Source organism: Notothenia rossii (genome assembly GCF_949606895.1).
Source record: "Notothenia rossii genome assembly, chromosome: 7".
Classification (NCBI taxonomy): Eukaryota; Metazoa; Chordata; class Actinopteri; order Perciformes; family Nototheniidae; genus Notothenia; species Notothenia rossii.
This window is the reverse complement of record NC_136905.1, coordinates 29635445-29658723: the sequence shown is the minus strand read 5'-3', so window position 1 is coordinate 29658723 and position 23279 is coordinate 29635445. Positions and strand designations below refer to the sequence as shown.

General features: G+C 39.6%; 1 protein-coding gene across 4 annotated transcripts in view; it reads left to right on the top strand.

Annotated features, from left to right (window-relative positions):
• Positions 1 to 23279, top strand: part of LOC307047616 (uncharacterized protein) — a 309906-nt gene that overhangs the window by 183477 nt on the left and 103150 nt on the right. For 3 of the 4 annotated variants that reach the window (XM_079694642.1, XM_079694641.1, XM_079694643.1), the window contains exon 1: positions 4737 to 4922. The exons of the other annotated variant lie outside the window; for it this stretch is intronic. In XM_079694642.1, the coding sequence (XP_079550768.1) occupies positions 4836 to 4922 (87 nt within the window). In that variant the 5' untranslated portion in view covers positions 4737 to 4835. Of the gene's footprint in view, positions 1 to 4736; positions 4923 to 23279 lie in introns of those variants that run through there. 4 annotated transcript variants of the gene reach the window in all.

The window sequence follows — 23279 nt, the reverse complement described above, 5'->3', positions numbered from 1 at the left end:
GTTGTAAGCCCAGTGGCGATCTGTTCATCTGTCATACAGTCAAAAACTTTGTTGTTATTAGCATCTGGTTAGCTAGCTATGCTAACGAATATAAGAAGCTTTTTCTCCAACCAGTGAGGTAAAGGCACATCTTTATATGATCATTATAGTTATAAGAGAATAAAGTAAACGGTTATAAAATACTATGAGAGTAACAAAAAAAATAAAAATAAAAAACAAGAATACAGTTTGAAAGGGGAGTGATTTGTAAAATATCCATAAAGAAAAAGTAAATATGCTTACAGGTCTGTTTCATATGGGTGTTGAGAGATGTATCCATACTGTAAATCTCCTAATGTTGCTCTCAAAGTGCACCAGATTGATGCTTTTAACTTCAACATTTAAAAAATAATCTTCCCGGGTGAGCATGACCCCCGGACCCCCCTAGAGGAGGTTAGGTCCCCCCCCCACTTAAATCATGTCCACATGGATAGGAAACTAAATACATTTGCACATATCTTGTGTCCAATATCTTTCTGTTTTGGTGGTCATGCCACAACCGTGCACGTGAATGCATGCGCGAGTCATGGTAAGATATCTGGATTAAGAGGTTGCTTTTGTTTTGCACGGCATGAAAGAAAGGCCAAATTAATGGGCTGTGATTTTAGTACTTTTAAGCAGAGGAGAGGTCAATCATTCGTACGGCCCTCGGAGGATGTTGAAAAAATTGAAATGGCCCTTGAGAGGAAAAAGGTTCCCCACCCCTGCTATAAAGTATATTCATTACTCGTTTTTCTCTACTAATAGTTAATTAAAGACTGTATATAATGACTATTTTGCACATCCCTTTCAAGATTTCAAGATTTTCTAAGGTTTATTGACACATCATATTATACACAACTACGGTGTAGTTATGCAATGAATGAACAACTTGGGTCGCAGGTTCCTCAACAGTGCATTACAAGACATCTTTCAATATGTGTGTATACCTCCACCATTAAACTGTCATATTCTGCACATTTCTTATACTATCTACATACATCTTATAAGAGTATAATACATCAGTTCAAATAAGTGCTTAAACATAGTTAACATTGCAGGAAAGCAATATATTAGAGGTTAAGTACTTTGTCAGGCTTAATATTTATCTTTAGATATGACTATTTACTATTTACAGAGTAAAAAAAAGTAAATTATAGTGTCCGTCCAAAAGAAATACATTACTTATAGTGAAAACCACCCTTGAATGATGGGATAGTAGACTAAAAGCTTTAGGAATCCAAACTATAGCATACAATAAGTACCCTGTATCAAGATTGATGCAAAGCAAGTGAAATTTGACCTTTCTATAGAGTTTAAGCAAAAAAAAAACCACTTCTGGGGTCATTTGGGTGTATTTGCCATATGTCTGGCCCCCCTCGGTCGATTTTGATGATTGACATCTCTTTTGAACCGTTAGAGCCAATAGAATCGAGGGGAAGTTCCTCAAATCCATCTAAACATTACCATTGGTGAATAGAGTGATGCGCAGCCAGATGGCCCAAAACCGGAAGCTGGGTTGTAGCTCTCACACACGTTATATGAAATCTCAGTTTTTGACAAAAGTGGAATGATGGATTATCAGTAATCATTTCAAAGTGACACAGACACATTGGATTAACCTCCAGCAGCGTTTTTATCGTTTTGATGCCATTGTGTGTGTGGACTTCGCCGTGTCTCGCTGTCTCACAGACCCCACACAGCAACCAGGAAGCAACACCAGCAAGCCAGCTCACACTGTCCGCTCCTCACAGCAGCGAACCCCGCAACGTCCCGCCAACACGGCACCCAGACCCCACGCAGCATTCTCATCTGTTTGTCATTGTTGGTGTAATTTTCTGGTTGCTAACGCCATTGTAACACATAATTTAATTTAATTTGTATTTATTTATTTTATTTATTTATAGAAGGACCATGCATACAAAAACATTAATCTCAGCAAAGAGAAGAGATGCAATATGCCAGATTATAGCTAATAAGTCATTTCCATCTGTGGTCCTCAGACAAGTTCATAACAATCAATAAAAATAATAACATTGCATGATCTCGGTCACTCAAATAATTACAAAGCCTGATTTAAATACAGGTTACGAACATAATACTTAGTACACTTCAAATACACTTAAATAAAATAAAATATCTAGGATATGACAATACAGTTCAAAAAAAAAAAAAAAAAAAAACTCAGATTACAGTTTAATTAATGTTGGCATGACTGGTTGCTTAATATCTTTTTTTTTTGCACCATGGGAAAACGAGTTAAAATCAGTACAGGTTTTAAGTTCAACTGGAAGAGTATTCCAGTGCTTGATGGCCGTAAACGAAAATGCTGATTGTCCAAAGGCAGTGCGCCTCAGAGGGATGGTTAGATCTGCATTTGATGAAGATCTGGAGTTTCTGCAACTCTGCTCATGGTGAAACTGAAAAAAAGCCCCTCAACGGTGTTGTTGTAGAATTGTGAATGATTCTGAATACCAATCGAACTCGGGAAAATAGAACAAGACTATCAAAACTGAAAAGTTTGTATTTGGACAGTATATTGCAATGATGGTGTTGTAATGACTTTCTATCCATAACTTTTAAGGCTTGTTTATAAAGAACCTCAAGTGGTCTCATAGCAGTCTTAGTTGCTTGGGACCAGCAGGTTATACAGTAGTGAAAATGTGATAGTATCATGGCATGCAAAAAGGTTTTCGATGCTTCTGTGGTTAATGAGTTCCTAATATGTTTACATTTGAAAATGTTATATTTCAGTTTTTCTAGTCATGCTTCTAATATGGCTTTCAAAAGTCAAATTGGCATCCAAGATCACCCCCAAGTATTTGACCTCATTGACGTTTTCAATTATTTTACCATTCACATGAAGCTGTGGATGCGTGGTTGTTTTTTTCTTATTCGGGAAATACATTGTCACTGTTTTGTTAGTGTTTAAAGTAAGACACGAGTCATTTAACCATTGAGCAACTTTGTGCAGCGTCGACGAGAGCTTAGAGGCAACCTGTTCAGCATCTTTCCCATGAGTGTAAACCATTGTGTCGTCAGCATACATCTGGACGTCCACATCCTCACAAACAGATGGGAGATCATTAATATATATGCTGAACAACAGCGGTCCAAGAATTGAGCCTTGTGGCACTCCGATTGAGCATGACTTAGTTTCTGACAGTTTATCATTTATACGGACACATTGAGAACGACCAGCTAAATAAAACCTGACCCATTGTATTGTGTTAACTGGCAGGTTGAAATTGTTGAGTTTTGATAAAAGTTTGGTATGGTTTACTGTGTAAAATGCTTTTCGCAGGTCAAGGAACACTGCTCCAACTATCCCTCCTTTGTCTAACTTAGCCTTGATTCCTTCCACTAAATAGCAGCATGCAGTCTCAGTAGAATAATTGGTCCTAAAACCAAACTGCATAGGATGGAGTAGGTTGTTGTAGCTTAGGTGTGATACCACCTGCTAATAATCACTGATGTTCCACTGTAACGGTGGTGGACTCATCAGAACAGAGTGGGCGAGCTGACCAATCAGAGCACACTGAGCTCACAGGGAGGGGGGGTGGGGGCAGAAGCTCCAACAAGCCGTTCAGGGGTCTCATGTATAACACCGTGCGTAGGATTCACATGGGAAGGTTGCTTACGTAGTAGAAGCATGGAGGTCGGATCGTCACCAAAATAAATAAATAAGTGGTCCGAAAAAGTCTAATGACAAATAAAGACACATAGCCTTCCTCAGGCAGTGTGTTTGTACCGGGGACAGGAGACACCCCCTTGATGAGAAACGAAGAAATGATGGGGGAATCCCTCCGGAGTGGAGTCGTGACGACTGGATCTGAATTATGTGTTTGTATTTGGTAGTTTGTGTTCCAGCTGTTGATCAGCAACTATATATCCATAATCCACCAGTTAAAGGAAATACAACTAATGTGTTGTGTTATATTAGCTGTACAATTTACCACATATGGTGTTCTTAGTTTCCATACCTCCTGTGTTTTACGAGCGACTTATCAAGTCTTGGCAAACGGCATAAAACACGATTAAACGTCATAGTATATAAAACCATGCTCGTATCTACAACCTATAGAAATGCAAAACGGCATCAGTTTAGACGTAATTCTATCCTCCTGCTTACCGCATCATTTATGAGAAAAATATTTCATAACATTAACACAACATATGGTGGTTTTAAATAACATATCTGTATTTATTTATTTCTCCAAGTTATGTTTTTGTGTGCACTGAGGAGTCGCAAACAGGCGTTTGTTTAATCATTTTAAGATTGGCTTTAATCAGTGTTTGAAAATGAATTCTTCATATATGATAAATGAGAGTTAACATCTTATTTATGCTATTATTTCCGCATATTTCTCTCCATTCTTCCTTCTGCCAACGGTGTCTCAGTTTCTCGTCTCTCCCGTTTTTGTGCTTAGTGCGTACCAGAGGTGGGGACTCGAGTGACATGACTTGACTCGAGTCGCATATTTTTTGATTTGAGACTTGCTTGACTAACATTGATAAAAGACTTGACTTGACTTTGACTTGGTATTCATGACTTGAGACTTGACTTAAGCTTGAGATAGATGACTTGAAAGGACTTGACTGTTTAAAATTAAATATTTGCGTTTGTTTTTGTAGTGAGATATTACGTTTAACTTTTTCGAAAAACGTGATTATAGCGTCATCCGCGCAAACCTGGCAACCCACTAGAAGGCAGGAGTCTCAGTTAACATGGCAGCGGGTAACTTTAATCCAAAAATTGTGAAGTTTGGATTCAAGGATTACTTTGTCGATGACGGTAATAAGAAGAGAACAGCGGTATGCAGGGACTGCAGCATAACGATCATGACACGACCACCACAACATCCAACTTCATTCGTCACTACGAAAAAAAACCACAGAGAAAGGTGCGTGCATGTGTTGTTAGCTAGAAAGCTAACGTTAAGTTTAAGCTACGTTAGACTTGGTTTCAAATCGATTAAGCATTGCAATAAGAGGACAAAACGGTAAATTAACACTAGAACCTCCAAGGGATTCATTTTGACTAACCCTGATACTGACGGGCTGTCGGAGTTAGAGAGAGCAAAAGAGATGCCTCGTTTATTTTCCCTGTGTTATTATCAGAAGTTACTGTAAACTTTTGAATAATGTAGTCAGTGCTTGAATTGGAATAAAAAAGGTGCCAGTACTCTAAATCAGCAACAAGTATTTGGCACAAAGTCATAGTATATCCTATAATGCTGGTGGGTTTGTCTCTTTACTGTATATTTTAGAAAGGCTCACTGTACTTAAACAAAATGACTCAGGGTGCATCTGAGATTAGAGGGGGTGCAGTGGGAAAGTGCAATTTTTATAAGTGAGGAGTGGACCTGACACCCTCTAGTCTAGGGGGGTCCGGGGGCATGCTCCCCCGGGAACATTTTTTTTTAAATATTGAAGTTAGATGCATCAATCTGGTGCACTTTGAGAGCAAAATGAAGAGATATATGGATACCTCTCAACATCCATAATGAAACAACTGTAAACAGATTTACTTTTTCTTTATGGATATAAAAGAAAGTAAAGCTTGACTCCTACTGGCTGGTTAAATGACCCCTCGTCCCTGAGGCCACTACCAGTTTTTTGTGCCATTTTGCTGTATTTATTTGACAATAGCGTTGCTGCACAAAGTGATAGCCCTCTAGTTTAAATCTACTACGCAAAAAGAATCATATGGAGATGGGTTACTATTTAAAAAAAAATTGCAAATCTATTTGGGAACAGTAGGGCCGGGCCTCAAATCCTATAGGGGGGTCCGGGGGCATGCTCCCCCGGTAAGATTTTTTTTTAAATGTTGGACTTAAATGCATCAATCTGGTGCATTTTGAGGGGGAAATAAAGAGACTACACCCATATGAAACAAAAATGTATACATTTAAATAATCATAAAATCATAAGTACATGGCCATAACCAATAACATACAATATCCAATATGAAAAAACATTGAAACTTGTTTATTTATTTGTTTTTGGTTCATTTATAGTTGTGAGTGTGTCTGGGCTCCTGAATCGGCCTCTCCTGTCTCCCTCCTCTCCCCCCTGCTCCTCTTTGAGGCAACAGCAAAGACTAGTTTTAGCTCTCAACAAGTTTATCTTACCTTTTTTCACCTAGTTAACATTTTGTTTGTATTATTCATGCATATTTTACTAATCACTACCCCCTCAAATGGAAATATGTGTTTACATAAATGGTGACCGAACCGTTTGAGACCCACTGAGATAACTTAAACTAAGTTAACTATCTAAAGACTCAAGAGAGTAATTTACCTCACCAGAGCTGTAGTTATCAGCCTCTCAGTCTGACAGCAAAGGACTCTCCCTCCACCTTGTTGTTTTAACAGCTCCTTATATCCGTTAGCGCAGCTAGCTAGCACCAGATGCTAACAACAATACACGTAACCGGTGCGCGCGCTTTCTCGCTCGCTCGCGCCACACATACACCAACACACACCCTCCCGAGCTTGAATGACACACAGAGACCAATCGAGGGCATTAGTATGATCTGTATGAAAGTGGCAATGTCGGCAGGCCACGTCATGTAGACAGCCAGTCACCCTCTGTGAGGCAGAGTCAGACCCACATTTGCGCTGCGTTGCGTTTACAATATATACGTATATTGCCGGCGGCTGAGTACCGGCATTTTACTGAGTACCGGCACCTTGCCGGTACTCAGTAAGAAGTGCCGGTACCGCATGGGTAAAAATCAGAAGTGCCGGTACTGCGTACCGGTGAGTACCGGCCCAATTCAAGCACTGAATGTAGTTCATCTACTTTTAGTGGTTTGTTTAAATGTTTTAATTATGTTATTTTTGTTTGTAGAAGTGCATCATTCTTTGATTTATTGTAAAATGAATCTGAACTGTTCGGATGATAAACTGAAGCAATTTCTAAATTAACACAATTAACTGAGTTTTAAATCTTCCTGCTTAGTTTATTAGGAAATTATGAAGAGGAAAAAATTAAATGATTTGAAAATGATATCTATGTAGGTGCTGACGCTGTTTGCGGTTCTAGTGTTAACATACATTTAAATTAAATATGTGTAATGGCAAATACCATATATGATTTCTTACCTGGAATTGTCTGCAGTTCTAGGGTAAATATGAATCTAATATGATTGTCGTCGGTCTAAATTAGATTTCAAATGATTAACTGTGTATGTAATGAAGATCATAGTGTGGGTTGAATCTATTTTCATAACCACTGTCTTTTAACTGATTTAAATGCAGAAACTGGGCTTATTCATCAGAATTGTGTATGACTTGACTTGACTTGCTTGACCTGAGCAATGACATGACTTGACTTGCTTGACTCTCACCACAGTGACTTGGGACTTGCTTGATACTTGTAGGTCAAGACTTGAGACTTGCTCATGACTTGCACATGTAGGACTTACTCCCACCTCTGGTGCGTACGCATGGGTTAGAGTTTGCGTGGAGAACCGCAAGTTTTCCCGTCAAGTTAGTATTTTATAAATCGCAAACATTGCGTAGAAACTGGCGTACGCGATTTTTTGAGCGTATATCCCTTTATAAATGAGGCCCCAGGACAGAGAGTGAATACACATACTATAGAGCTCCTGCGGTCACGTGACCTTTGGTTATCAGCCACCATTTTGGCAGTAAACATGACGACCGGCGCCAGCGTTTTCCTACCGTGCGAGTATACATCTCATTTTAATTCAAGTGAAATTCGGCTTTATAGTACAAAATTAGAAAGATTAAATATAAGCGACCCATATAATGCACCCGGTGTGCTTTTCAAGAGCATAACCTCCTGCTCTGAAGACGATGTACCCGACTTGCGCTACGCGGACATCCACAGCTATCTTGTAAGCTTTCCATCAGTGTACTCAGGAGACTCCTTAAGAGCTTACAAAAGCTTGGAGGCTTACAAATGGTGTCAGTCCGGCTTCGTAAACAACATTCAACTGTGGAGTCTTACATCCAAAAACTTCGGCATCATCACTGCAAGGGTAAGTATTAAATTATTCCAGTTTGATAGGCAGTGTCACGTTAGCATTGTTTGTTTATTAGCTTGTCTAGCTACGGCAGTGTCACGTTAGCATGTTTGTTTATTAGCTTGGATAGCTACTGCAGTGCGTCTGAAACTAGTTTGTATTTTTGCTTTTTGAAAACTTTTTGTAGCATTGTACTGTATTCCTTCACCCACCTGATATGAAGTGATCACTGCATAAGCGAAAGCAAACGGCCGGGGGGTCCCATCTTTCAGTCTTGTTCAGACGGCTCCTGGCTCTTTTAATCGCTGCGATCCACTTTTCCCTCCTCTCCGCGTCTTTTGGAATGCGATAATAAGATACACCTTTCTTCTTCCCACGCCTATTTGTGCAACCTGGTGCACAGCAGTTATCCACCATCCTCGACAGTCTGCCAGTGCCTGCCAATGAATTTACTGACGCGATTACTGCCAAAATGGCTGCCCCCTTCGTTTCTCGTCACGTGACCAGCATATGTGACATCATCCGCAGGAGCTCTATACAGAGATGCTGAATGAGAAACCAATGTGAGTTTGGAAAATTGCACAATATAAATCTATTCTAGTAGCCTATACCTCAACAATGGAATTATGATCAGTTGAAGTGGCCATGACATGGGACCTTTATGAAGCCCCGAGACACAGGTTGCGTTCCAATAGTCCATTTAGCATAGGAACCTTCCTAACCAAGTGAAATGACCCGGACAATTCTCCAAATGATAGGAAAGGAGGTTTCAAACTTCCTTTTATAACCTCCTTTAGCTTAGGAACCACTGGACCTCCCTTGACGAAAGGAGAGGAGAAAATGCTGCCCCACAATGCATTGCAGCCGCAGCATTTGCCGTCACTCAACAGTCGGCCGTTCACGGAAACAACCGATTATGACCGAGAAATGATATCATGAACGTTACGGTGCTTATTAAGCATTTTAAAACGTATGTGGTAAGTTGCCAAAGTGCTTTGTTCTGAACGTTCATCAGTATTATAATCAAAAAGACAAATATGAACGTTAGTTTTTACTGAAATGATCAAATAAAGTCAACATTTCAGTCTTTACTGAGCTGTGGAGTTTGTTCAACTTTTAAAAGATGTTTGAATGGTGATATAAACAGTGATAGATGTTAAGGACTAACGTTTATAATAAATACATTTGTATTGATTTTAAGATCTTTTCATAGTTCATACAATCATACGTATTGGGATCATTTGTATTAATGTGGACCGGAGGGAGAGGGTGACGAGCATAAGTTTCACTTTCATTTTTTATTTCAATTCCAACTTTGGTCATGAAGAATATGTTTCTCTGTTGTCCACGTTCATAAAGCATAAAACAACAGCATCAGAGCACGGTGCAGAGTCTCTAGATGAGTTTACAGTAGTCCCTCATTCTTATTATACATCCATGTTGTAGTCCGCTATAGAAAACTGTAGTTTCCATGGTTTCCCCACAGCAGCAGATGCACATTCTTGACGTCCGCTGGCGCATCATAAACACGTCGGATAGTGAAAGTGCATTCGGATTCTCTAAAGTACCACGGTCTCTTCTCATAAGTCCTTTTGAATTCTCCTATCCACTATCCCTTAACCCCGTGACGTTTCACTCAGAGGTCAAGGAATAGGAGATAGGGTTAGAATTTAGGAGCTGATTTTTGGATTATCGGAACGCAACCACAGTTTCGTGAATATTGTTGTTTTTGGGGAATTAACAGGTTAAGTCATTCACATCTGTCTGGATCAATGCTGGTCTGGTCCATAGACTGGTCTGATCCTGACGTTTGAAAAGGGAGGCAGGGGAAGCTAAATATTGCACTGGTGTTGCTACAGGTAGTTAGCCCAGCCTTCTTGCTAAACCAGCTCCTTTGGAAGAGCACGTATTACTGCCTTCCTCTGTCCTTAACTCCCGCCTATGTCAGGCTGATGGTCCGAGCTCTTTTAATTTCAGCTTTCCCTCCAGTGTCCTCCTCTCAAAGGGTGTTTCTTTACGTGATTTAACATCATTTTCCTTTTCCATATTCGCTATCTAGTTTTGTTTACACTCCGTCTCCGCCTAACTCTCTCATTCAAACGTCAATCACTCTCTCTAGCGCTCCTGTTGCCCCCTCGTGGTTGGCGGCGTCAAAAGCTGCTTTAGATGCTCAGGGCGCAGCTTCTGTGTGCCCCGAGCTGCTCCTATCTGTTGTATTGAAGGGGTGCGGACTGCGCTTGCACCACTTATAACGGTAAGTAAGCTGCGCATGGGTTCCCTCGGCAACAAAGCAATGGGATTTCTCCATAGGATTTTTGAAAATAGCTCGAAATAAGGTATGTGGGAAACTAACCTGTTTGATAAATGCATGTTTTGTTCAGCCGGATACTATCCACATGTCTACCCTACTTTTATAATTTTATAGGTATAAAAGTCACGGCTCGCCACTGCTGCTGATGTATTTAATGTCGTAGAACAAAACGTGATCCGCCTCTTAATTAGATTTGTGTCAAACACAGACCTTATTTCCAGCTATTTTCCAAAATCCTATGGTGAAATCTCATTGACTCTGAGACGAGGGAACCCGAAGTGGTAAAATGCTAACTCACTTCCGCGTTTTTGGACTCGTCACTGCACCACTCTTTGGGCAAAGGTTTCTGCGCCCCAAGCAGGAAACACGTGACTTATCAGTAACTTTAGACATCATAAAACAATTGTAATCTATATTGTATCGTAGATTATACATTTGACTGACACCAACTATATAATATGTACCTTGTTAATAAAATAATAATGACAATCTAGATTGTGGGAATAGGCGGGACGGCGCCCCTAGCGCCCCTATGGGCTGGCCGCCACATACATCACGTCATATTAACTGGTCACGGCCATACATTTTCCCAATGGATCATAATGTAGCGAAGCCTGCAAGCTCTTTCAGGCAGTCAACTTCATACATACAGTATACACGTAGCCTTTCACCAACGCTGCTGCTTTTCTTCCCACTACCACCCCAGCATCCACCTGTAGGCTCCGGGGGGAAGTTATTTAATCATCACTCCTCAATGTTCCTAAATGGAACACATATTTGTGGGTCGAGAGCTACAGCCACCAAACTCAAACTATATGCCTCTGATATAAACAATTTGAACATGAGTTCACAACAATGTGTTTTAATAAGCAGTGCATGACATTAAGGATTTTGGGAGATGGCCCTGCGGGCCATCTAAGCTAATTTACAGATGGCCCTGAGCCCAATAGAGATTGCCCTGAAAAATGCGCGCGGACGAAATGGCACGAAGGGTTTGGGGGGCCTCCCCCTAGAACATTTAGATTTTTCCAGGTCTTACTGTAGATGCTGTCTGGTGCATTCTCTAGACTGAATTATAAGATGAACCACCACAATATTATATTGTACAATTTCAATTGTATTCTTCATTTCACTTGTTTGTTGGCTCTTGTTTGCTCGCTTGCATGCCCTGCATAGCTATAAGAAATACTTAAGTTGTTGGTCAAGACACTTTCCATCTGATGAAGGCAAATGCCTTCCCAGATGTAAAAAAGTAGAAAACATTACAATCAGTTATAACTGCCAAAACAAACATTATTTACACTATTATGGCCCCTGTTAAAAATGTTTGTAATGTTCTCTACTGTAAGTTGGTCGAATGAATGCTTCCTCATCCGGACGCTGACCGAGCAGACCCGAGCAGCAGTCGAGAGGAGCCGAGCGCATCCGCGAAGCACACAACATGGTGACGTCGGAGTTCCCGTTAGCCGGCAAATCTAAATCTCTTCGGTCAAAATAATTTCCCTTTAGCGCAATACCGCTTCAGTTGCGCCATTTATGTGACAGACAAGAAGAGTATGTGACAGACAATAATAGTCAATTCTAATGTCTAACACGTAATGTGGAGAAAGAGATGTCCTGTCTGGGTTGATTGTGCGTTGATCTGTTGGTAATGCCTCGGGGCTCCGGTGGGCATGTAAACAAATGCATAATGCTGCGCTATACTTTGTGGCCTCACCCGGTTGCATAGCGACACTTATTGTTTAGGTGTCTTTTAATAAGCAGGTAGTCATATCATTAGCTAGAACTAGCTGGATCTGATCAATATGGACATAAACGCGAGTGAAGTCTAATCTGACGGGAGAGAGAGATCAGCTGCTGCTGCTGACGAGTCGACACGCAGCTCTGCATGATCACATGCAGCGGTGAGCGGACAAAACACACACTTCAGGTTAGAATATCACTCGTAGCTATTTTAATTACCTCTCAAACTACCTAAACTAGTTATATATATGTTTAGTTTTACTGTCGGGTCACTCATTACTGGATCCGCAAGCTGCATGATACTGGCATAATAGATTGCCCGATCGGGCAACCAGCAGGTGAGGCTTCATTGCCCGGGCTAAATACTAGATGGCCCCGGGCCATCGGGCAGTCCTTAATGTCGAGCCCTGATAAGGTTGTAACAAATAATTATGAATATTATAAGTGTTAATAGCTATATTAATAAGAATGTCCATAATCAAATGGAAAGTGATGCAGTGAAGTCAAAGCAAACAGTTTTATTTTTTCCACTGTACAAATTGTGATATTTTTATATGATTATTGTTATAAATAATTGTTCATATTAATTTGTGTTAATATGTATGTATGCATAACAAACCCATTAGACTCTGACGCATTATTTGTACATTTAAAATAAGTATTAAAAGTTATGCCGTTGTGTACAAAAGTGTGATACAACACAACATTTCAAATGTAAAAGTCAGCGGGAAGCTAAGAAGGACTGGAATGTTTAGAGTTTCTGAAAGTTACAAAAGCAAACAATTTGTTCAGGGAATTGGGAGTTTTGCTGATGTTGGTTTTCCCCTAAAATCAAAGGCTGGAGTTCCTCTCCTGGCCGGCCTAATGCATTCTCTTCTCCCTCTCACTCACTGTAATTGCAATGCAATGATGTCAGCATGACAGCTGAGACAGAACGCGAGACAGCGTTGAATAAGCTGCCGCCACAGTATCAAGAGCACAAAAACGTATCTGAGACACTCTATGGGGTGTCAATTTAATCATGCTTAAACCAGGTATCACCTTCCTCCATGATTCCACCATTGACAAAGAATCCTCCATACTGCGTTGCACTGAGCGGAGCCTCCTGCTTGATAAGGTATCTGTGACGGACATGCTCACTGACACACACATATTTGATGTACAGTGACATGTGGCTGAGCTCTGAGTCAGCACAATCCAGTAAATTGAATTACATTTTTTTTAGAAAACTGTTTTAACTGATATGATATGCAAAATGACACAGTTTTGAAGGGAGATACAACGGGTGAATAGGGTAAAACATTAACCTATAGATGTCACCATGAAATTACAGTGATCACTTTCATTACATTTTCCGATTTGTTATGTTTTAACATGCAATTTAGGCATTATCTAATTATATATGTGCTAATTTGCCTCCATTTCCGCATCAGAAATATGAACATTGGCTAAAAGCCAGGTTCAAAATTCCTTTTTTCATTTAGTTTAAATGTTATGGCAATGTTTTTACAGAGGGCATTTTGGAATCACATCATGCATAATCAATAAATACTGCATATTCTATATTTTAGGAATAAAATGTTGTATCAATCAGGCATCAAGCAACAAATCGCAACAACGTTTTAAGTACATTTTCCAACAACATATATTGCCTTGGTTTATTGGAATTATCTGGCACAATGTTGGACAATATATATATATATTTTTTTTAAATGGGGATTTTAAAAATATTTATTGTTAAATCCCATACATACAACACACTGAAACAATATGAAATAAATATTATGAATCACCTTGGAACCTCTCCAGTTGGTTTCTCTCAACATTGCAATTATATTTTGTATAACATATTTGGGAAATTCTCTTAAAAAAATTGCAAATGAGGACTTATCTAATGCTTTTGTGTCTGTAAGTATACAGACATAAAAATACTAAGTTATTAACATAAACACCTTGAAGAGTTTTTTATGTTAATTCACAAATCCGAAAGAGATGATGTAATAGTTTTCAGTTCATGAAAACTAAATGTTTTACCCAGGTGTCTCACCTTAACAAATAATACAATAGGGCATAAAACATTACAAATATTTTAGTATTAAGTAACAGCTGTGACTCACAGAAGCATTCTTCGCTATGCTTTGTGCTCCATTCACTTTACCTGTAAAGTCAAAGTGAGTCATAGCATTGACACCCCCGGCCCACACACACACACCCTCCCACCCATCACTGGCCCCCAGCCCCCATAGACAGTCTGCAGGCAAACTAGAAATAATTCATACGGCTTCCCACACAGGAGTGGGTGTCCTGTATCAGCCTGTGCGCTCCGCTGCCTGTCTGTTATCACCTGCAATTGAGGTAATCCACAGCACTATTATACTGCAGCTTATTGCACAGGAGAATATAGCTGCCTTCTGCACCAGCACCACCCCCTCCTCCCCCACAACAACACCCCACATGCTCCGTCACAGCTGAATCATACTAGAAAGTTGACACCTACCAGACCAACAAACTCTCAGCAGACATTTAGCACATTGACTATATGTGTGTATAAACATAGATGCACGTACAGTAGTAAGCTAGAAAAAACATATTTCATATTTCATATCATAGGACACACGTTTATAAGATTGTATCACCTAGAACACCGTTTGTGTTTAAATTCAAGTGTTGCATGACAGCGTTGGAAGAAGTTTTTTAATATTTTGCTATATTTCACTATTAAAAATCTATAATTGGTAGTATAATCTTGCGTTACATTTTGTAAGCAGCAAAATGTACCTTTAGTATCAAAAGTGACTGTTGTGCTAATTTTCAGGTTTCTTGTCACATTGTAAAATTGTATGTTGTTTTTCTTTTGTGGCATATTTACCTGTTTTAATGTTCAAAAAGCTCTTTATTTTTCTCAAACTGCCTATGCTGCAGCACCTCTTTTCACCCTCTGTCTGAAACCAGAGCCCAGTCTGCTCTGATTGGTTAGCTTGCCGGCTCTGTTGTGATTGGTCATACACTTAGAGATGTCCCGTCCCGTAGCCTATCACGTAAAATGTATTTGAGCGGTAGCCAACAGAAGTGCGAGTGTTACGCAAGTAAACAATGGTCTACAATGGAGGTCTTTCTGGAAGTGGGGGAATGTGTGGGAGAGAAACTCCCTCTGCAGGGAATTTTTTGTCTCTACAGACCATTTACATGCACTTACACCTATAATAATAATAATAATAATAATAATAATAATAATAATAATAATCCTTATATTTATTATAGCGCTTTTTCAATGACTCTCAAAGCGCTCCTTACAAATACACATTACACATACATATCATACATACATGTAATGGTAATGTACTTTGCACAATACCCACAGGGGCAAATGCAGGTGAAGTGCCTTGCCCAAGGACACAACGGCTTTACAGAAGCAGGAGCGGCGGCGGGTTTCGCCCCCTTGATCTGATAATCAATGCAAAGTGCACTGCGCCACACCGCCCATCTTCACACCTCGAAGTCGTCAAGGCGCTTTACAAGTACACATTGATATCATACATGTACTGTGGACAATACCCACAGCTATAGCACACTATGGGAAAGGGAAAACCCCAAAAAGCATAATAGGGCGTTTTAAAAGCTACAAGTTAAAGCTACCATCAAATGTAGCTTTGCATTTTTGAGTAAACATACTTTTACAAATGTAGATTTAATGTAAGTTTTGCTTTAACAATATTTAGGCAGTTGAATTTTTTTTGATTACATTTACATTATGACATTTGGGACATTTGTAGGTGCAAAGCAAAGATAACCTTTCTTAGATAAAAATAGTTTTTCAAGAGTTGCACTGACAAACTGATTTGAATCAAACAAGTCTTAACTTAATATCCAATTTTCACAATGAAACATAAAGTAGTTTCAGACTGACAACTCTACAATAAAAAAGCATTTGAGTGGGTTTAATAATTCAACATACTAAGTTGCAAAATTCACACAAATACCCATGCTCCCACAGCCTCTCATGTTGCCACGTGGGCCAGAGAGTGCATTGTACCGGGAATTGTCAACATTCCCATGATGAGCCTGCAGGCCCTGCGGTCCGAGGAGGTGTCGAGACGAGGTGGGGGCCAAAATTGATTGTAAATGCTGAATTATTCAACGGAGCCCTCCACCATTTGAGTGAGTTTCTTCGGTTACGTTGAGAAGAGCTTTCATAGCAAAACAGGAGAAGATTATCTTCCACAGGCCCCCGTGGAGGCCGTGAACGCCTCTCATTAACGAGACAAAGCATCTACAGGCCAGACACACTGACACAAATGTACACACATACAGAGAAATTCTGACACACGGACACGCATGCCAAAAGAGCTGCTGACATTGATATCTGATAGCTGTACACATACAATGGCCAGCATCCAAATCAAACAGGATTAAAATAACAGGGGGAAAAATTAAATGAGCGTGAAACGGCTAAATTATCCCATATTTAGGTCGTTATTGAGAATTACAAGTCTTTCAACACTAATCCCTTGAAATACATAAAACGCTCATCAAAGTGTTGCTACTTTGATATGCTCCATTCATCCAAGTGTAACTGAGAAGCCATCCTCTCACTTGAACAGCAGATACATTTTCAAAGAACAAAAACCGAAAAAAAGAAAGAAAAAAAAGGCGAGCAAGAGATGCCAGCTAATCCTTGGCCTTAAGCTTTTAAAATATCATGATAAATAAAAAGTCCTTGTAATGTCTGCATTTACATATTTACAAGATTCCCAGAGCGGTCTCTGCGCAGTTATCGATGAAAAGACTTAAAAAGAGACATCGTGAACCCTACCTGTCAGTTCAAGGGGCAACATTTGTTTTACTTATTTAAATATGGTTTCAATCTGCCATCAATCACAGCGTGTGCTTCATTACGAATAAAATGAGCATGGGCTCGATAAAAGTAATTAAATATAAATGCTTCTGTTTTACAGTGTCGTGGACCTGTTAATACAATTCAGCCTGACTCCAATTACGGAAAATCCCGATGACCTCATGGCCCATAATAAATCTATCTGATCACATTAAACGGAGGCATGGAGCGAGTGAGGCATTCAATGTAATCTACTCAGTGTGGACAAAATGAGAGGGGTTGGGATGCCAGAGATATGAGTGCAGAACCGCAGGAAACCCTAGCTTGGCGTTGCAGGCCCTTTGGCCCGGGCTATCATTAAAAGAGTCGTTGAAATTTTAATTCTCTGATCACATTAAGTGCTTCGGGAAGACAACAAACTCTGCAGCACAGATCTTGGTGGTGTCGTCTCTTCCTGCAGAGAGATATAAAGGTCCTGCGGTAGAAGGACACTCGCTCTTTTTTGGGTGCTGGTGTCTTATGAGGGATTCCGTTACACCTTTGCATAAGATGATGGGTGTGTGTGTGACAGCTCGTTTCACCACCCGGACATCCTCGCTGTCCCGCGCATCTCTTAGCAGCATGAAATCAAACAGGTGGCAGGTCACCCGAGGGAGATGCGCACACTGGTGTATCACTACACTTATGTAAACCATCAACCCATTTGTCTTTTAACCTGAGCCCTGAATCAAACCCTCAGATCTACATGCCTTCCTTAAGTCTGAATACATTTCCAAACTGACACCAAACCCATCGTTAACTGTAAAACTATTCTAAAATCTATGATCTACACTGTAACATTTTTGGCTGTACATTTACAGTAAATTACTGGCTACTAGTTGCATGGATTTCACAGTAATTTACTGTAAATATTTTACAGTACATTACAATAAAAGTACAACTACATACTGTGACTGTACAGTTGCCATGCCCATGGAAGTACTGTGATATATAGCAGTATAGAGCTGTGGTATTATGGTACCTTGCTGTACATACATTACAGTAATTACCTGTATTTTCACACTTTTACTGTAAAAGCAATGCAACAAAGTAGCCAGTAATTTACTGTAAATATAAAAATGTAAATAATACTATAATATATTGTACATTTGAATAGTTAACTGGGATTTTACCATACACAATTTAATCAACAAAGAAAAACTAAGAAAATACCCATTTTAACTTTGTATTGCTCCATTCAAGTGCACAGTACATTTCACATGAAACTTTCTACAGACTGTAAGTGTCTTACGTTAGTCCTGGACATGTCTACAAAGACATCCACTCGAAGTCAAGGAGTTTTCTAATGAATGTGCTGACATGGAGGTTTATAACGCCACACTTCTTCTTGGCCTTTGAGCCCGTCTCAGGGTTAATGCCCAGGAAGCACCTGAAAACATTAAGCCAAGACAACAACTTTCAATGTTACATAGATTTATATGTTGCATAGTTTATTTTTAAGGCACATGCAGCGGTGCTCCTTTCAATTTAAAGGACACCTATCATGCTATATTTAAATTATATATTGTAGGGCCATACCTTTATAAGGTATATTTATACGTTTCTGTTTTCAAAATACCAAACAGATCATGCATTTTAGCCATGCCTCATTTTGCTCTATTTGCTGTTCTCCAGCCCTGTTTTTGCAGGGGGCTGATTCTGTGAGCTGTAGCTGACCACACCCCCCTGTGGTGAGCCTGCTCTGATCAAGTCAGAAGAGGGGGAGAAAAATAGATCTCCGTCCTCCGTGTTTTATTATATTATTATATAGAGTCATTATTCATTTGTTTTAAAGCTCAATAAATAACAAAGAAGACCTTTGACCGGCACTTTTCTAATTTTGTCCGGAAGATTTAAACTTTAACGGACATCTTGACCGGCGAAAGAAACTGAAAACTGAAACTCTGCTGCAGGGTCCCCTCGTTCCTTGGAAGAGGCGGAGAGGTGGGTGTTTGTCATCTGCTGGTGGACTAACCGGAGAGAATTACAGTCCTTGCCTCGACGGGGAGGGATTGCATTGAATTACAGCAGCGGGAGCAAACGCTTGCCTCGGGGAGGGAGAAAAAGAGCCACAGCGGAGAATAAACAGAAGGGCAACCATGGCAACCATGTGTCGGAAGTCTTCTTCGCTGCTTTTGTGGCAGACAACAGCGCCAATTACAGGCCTGGCATATGTACTACAGCGTCTCCAGCGCTTTCGAGCAGCAATGGCCGGCCGTGGCCGAACATCACATTCCCCTGATAGGTGGAGAGTTGGCCCAATAGCCGTAGCGCCACCGTCCTGAAGTAAGGACAGTGTTCAAATCTGGATCAGTTTTTATCAGATCCGTTGCAGCCCCTTTTTTTAGAGATTTGGGTATGGAGGAAAATAGAGAGGGTTGTGTTTTCTGACATTTGGTGAGTTCCCTGGAACACCGGGGACACATATTCATGTATAAAAGACGTACACAAGTGCATTTTGCATGATAGGTCCCCTTTAAGTAAAACCTGCACCTTTTTTCTAACAACGTTTACCGCTCTTCTTTGGACGGGGGCAGCCTTTGGTTTTGCATGCGTCTCAAATTGGTCGCATCACAGCAATGTGAAACATGGGATCAGAGAAAAAACACATTAACATATACACATACACATTTCAAATGTTGGAAGAAAAAATATCCGGGACAATAATGTCGCAGTCGGTGCAACAGACAACATCAGCAGAGTTTCCTTTTTTTGCCGGTCAACGTGTCCGATAAAGTTTAAATCTTCCGGACAAAATGAGAAAAGTACCGGCCAAAGGTCTTCTTTGTTATTTATTGAGGTTCAAAACAAATTGATAACGACTCTAATATTAAACAAACTAATTATAGTAGATTAACTAAATTTAATAGATAGATTTCATTTAGGTTTAGGTTTCATCGTCTTCTCCTTCTAATTTTGTATTCTTTTCTAAACCACACACTGTTATTTACTCAACAATAACACATAATTATCCATGTGTTTATTTATTTGTTTGATTAATAAACACAAGTTGGAGTCCGTCAGGACCGAGGGTCGGAGCAGTGTGCGCCGAGGGTTATGCCGAGCGTCAAACAACACTTTGAAATGGGATGAAACTACGGCAGACTGTCCAAAACTGGATTTGAATGGGTCCAACCCGTCCCCCCCCTCCCAGCCCCCACCCCGTCCTCAGAACTACACATGATGGCTATTGTGTGTTTTGCAACATGTTCTCTATGGCACGTCTCTACTGGGAGTTGTAGTTTTAAAATACGTTTTCGTATTTCCCATAATAAGAAGTTGCCAGTATTAAACTGTGTACATCCCTGGAGGTTTAGGGGATAGGAAACACTCAAATTTAAAACATATCATTAATAAATGAGTGAAAATTGCTTGTGCCCAATTGGGCAGCATTAATATATACCCACATACCAGCTAAGGTCAGAAGAGCTTTATTTAACAGCTGGTCTTATGTCTGTGACCCCTCCTGTTGTTAATTGATAAGCCTGAAACATGCACTTGTCAAGGTTCAGAGGCAAATATGGCATAGCCATCGATCATCTTACATTACATTACATTGCATTTAGCTGACGCTTTTATCCAAAGCGACTTACAATAAGTGCGTTCGACCAACAAGATACAAACTTGAATGAAACAGAATCATATACTGTAAGTACATCAGGTTTCATAGAGCTAAAACATTTCAAGTGCTACTCAACTGGCTTTAGATAATCCAGTCCTTTATTATTATAAGTGCTTTGTTAGTAATTATATCGCTCGAAGTGGAGTCGAAAGAGATAAGATATATACTTTATTGATCCTAAGTTGGAAACATTTGCGTTACATGCATGTGTAACAGTTGTAAATATGCAGTGGTGTTTATTTGTAAATCATTTAGTATAATCACACAAATGATGTATTCTTGATTTATTGATTGTTCAGTACCTGACAAGGTCGGAGATGAAAAACCTGGGTCGCAGGTTCCTCAAAAGTGCATTACAAGACATCTATCAATATGTGTCTATACCTCCACCATTAAACTGTCATATTCTGCACATTTCTTATACTATCTACATACATCTTATGAGAGTATAATACATATGTATAATATCAGTTAAAATAAGTGCTTAAACATACAGTAGTTAAAATTGCAGGAAAGCAATATATTAGTACTTTGTCAGGCTTAATATGTATACCCCCAATTTTTTTTTAATTCAAAATAAGACCTTAACCTAAAGTATTCTTTAATGTTTAAATAAAGCCTTATTAGTTTGTCTGTCTGCGTCTCCCATTAATATCTAATAATAAAAATAATACATTTCAATAACGTGTTTTAACCACCAGGTGTCCTTTTCTATCAGCTGTGCACCGTTATGGTGTACATATACCAATTGGATCAAATATAAAAGTCAGCCGAATTAGTATTGATATTGAAAGGAGACGTATTGTGTGAAGAGAAATTTAAGATTTAGTTTGATTGCTGATATATTTATGATCCACGTCACGTTTTCAGTTTTGGCGGCAGTTCTCCTGTTTGTCTAGAAGTCTTCTCAGCAGGGCTCTAGAAATAGAGAATTACGGCAGATATGTAATACTTAATGCAGCCGAACCGTGTATTACAATTCCGTTATGTGATGACTTTCAAAGAGAAAAGCAAGCACACTCGGAATAAAGTATTATTTTATTTTTAAAAAACGTTTTCAGATTTCAGATCACATAAACACCAAATCCCAACATGCATTGCGGCTAAACCATCCAATCATGAGCTGAGGATCTTGCCTACGTCAGTTTCCGGTTTCGTTTATCACCGATGTATTTTGTTATACACACATTCCTTCAAATTTACATTTTAATTTGCATTAAAGTATTTCGTGAGGCCTTCTAACATGTTTTTAAATATAACTACGGTTGTAGTTGAAGAGTTTGTAAATTAACATGAACCGAAGCTGTTGCCTGGCAACTCCATCGCACAACGTCACGTCCGTTAATTCCACATCCACACCTATGATCCACATGCATGGATTAACATGGATTTAATACATTAATGTAGCCTTTGTTTCTGCTAAAAGAGGTGTCGACCAGCTGGGACAACAAGAAAATCGGCTTAATCGAGTGTGACTATTAAAAAATAAATCATTACGTCGGGGTAGCATTTGCTTGGCATTTCCGCTTATTTCTCCACTGGTTAACATGGGTTAACAATAACGTGTAACTGTCACGTTTGAAGGGACGAAATCGTGACATCTTCACGTCTCCCAGCATGTTAAATCGTCACATGTTCACATCTTGCCGTGATACCGGGTTGCCTACTTCACAGAGCTATTCAGAACAGCCATTCAGACTCATAGTTTGAGGCAGTTCTAGAGATATTTTAGGAGTGCCTTTTATGAACACATTTGTCTTAAACTGATCAAACAGCAAGACATATAACACGTCTTCTTATTCACACTCATTTGCAATACATTGGATTACTTGTCCAGGTCACGCAGATACACAGCCCTTTTAACGTCCACTCTGACCTCATCAGTAATTAGAGGTCATGCATTATGTAAATTGGTTTTGTGTGTGTTTGACAGGGTCAATGTTATGTCAATATTGTAGATTTTTTATCATTTCAGGTCTATACGAACATCCTGTAGGGAAGCCAAAATAAAATATTTGGCTTTGGTTTAATAAAAAAGGGAAGGTAAACTCCTCTTCGTCCCCATATTCTGCTGACATAAAATGATGCTTGGCGATGGCTGCCAAATCAAACATAAACAAATGAAGACCTCCTTACCCTCTGGCAACTCGATGAAAGCTAGACCCACTGAGGTCTGAAGTTGTGGATACATCGTCCGTAGGAAGAGTTTTTTCTTCGGCCTAATTGATACTAGTTTTATCCTGTTTCAACCCTTTGGGAAGCCAAAGGTGATGTTTTCTTAAGAGGATCATATAAATAAAGGCTACACAAGGATAGGACCCCTACCGGCAGAGCATCATGGGAAGGGGCTACAGAAAGAGCCCACACAAGACGCTGATCATGACACCAAAAGGTTAAACATGGACATCATGCTTGTGTTAGACTTCCCTCTGACCCTCTGGCAACATGTTTGATTAGATAAAGTATGCTTTGGAAATGTGCACTGCTGGTTCCTTTGAAATAATAAAAGGGTTGTAGCCTTCATGGGACATGAAATGAGTCAAATAATCAAAAGCACACGTTGTGTTAGGGCAACATCATGAATTATGTAAAAATTGTTTTTCCTTTGTGAAACATTCTGCTGTTAAACAAGACTAAAGGCCTTTGTATATCAAGTCCATATTTGTCATGAGTGTTTTCTTTACTTATTTCTAGGGAAACAATTGTTGCACACAGA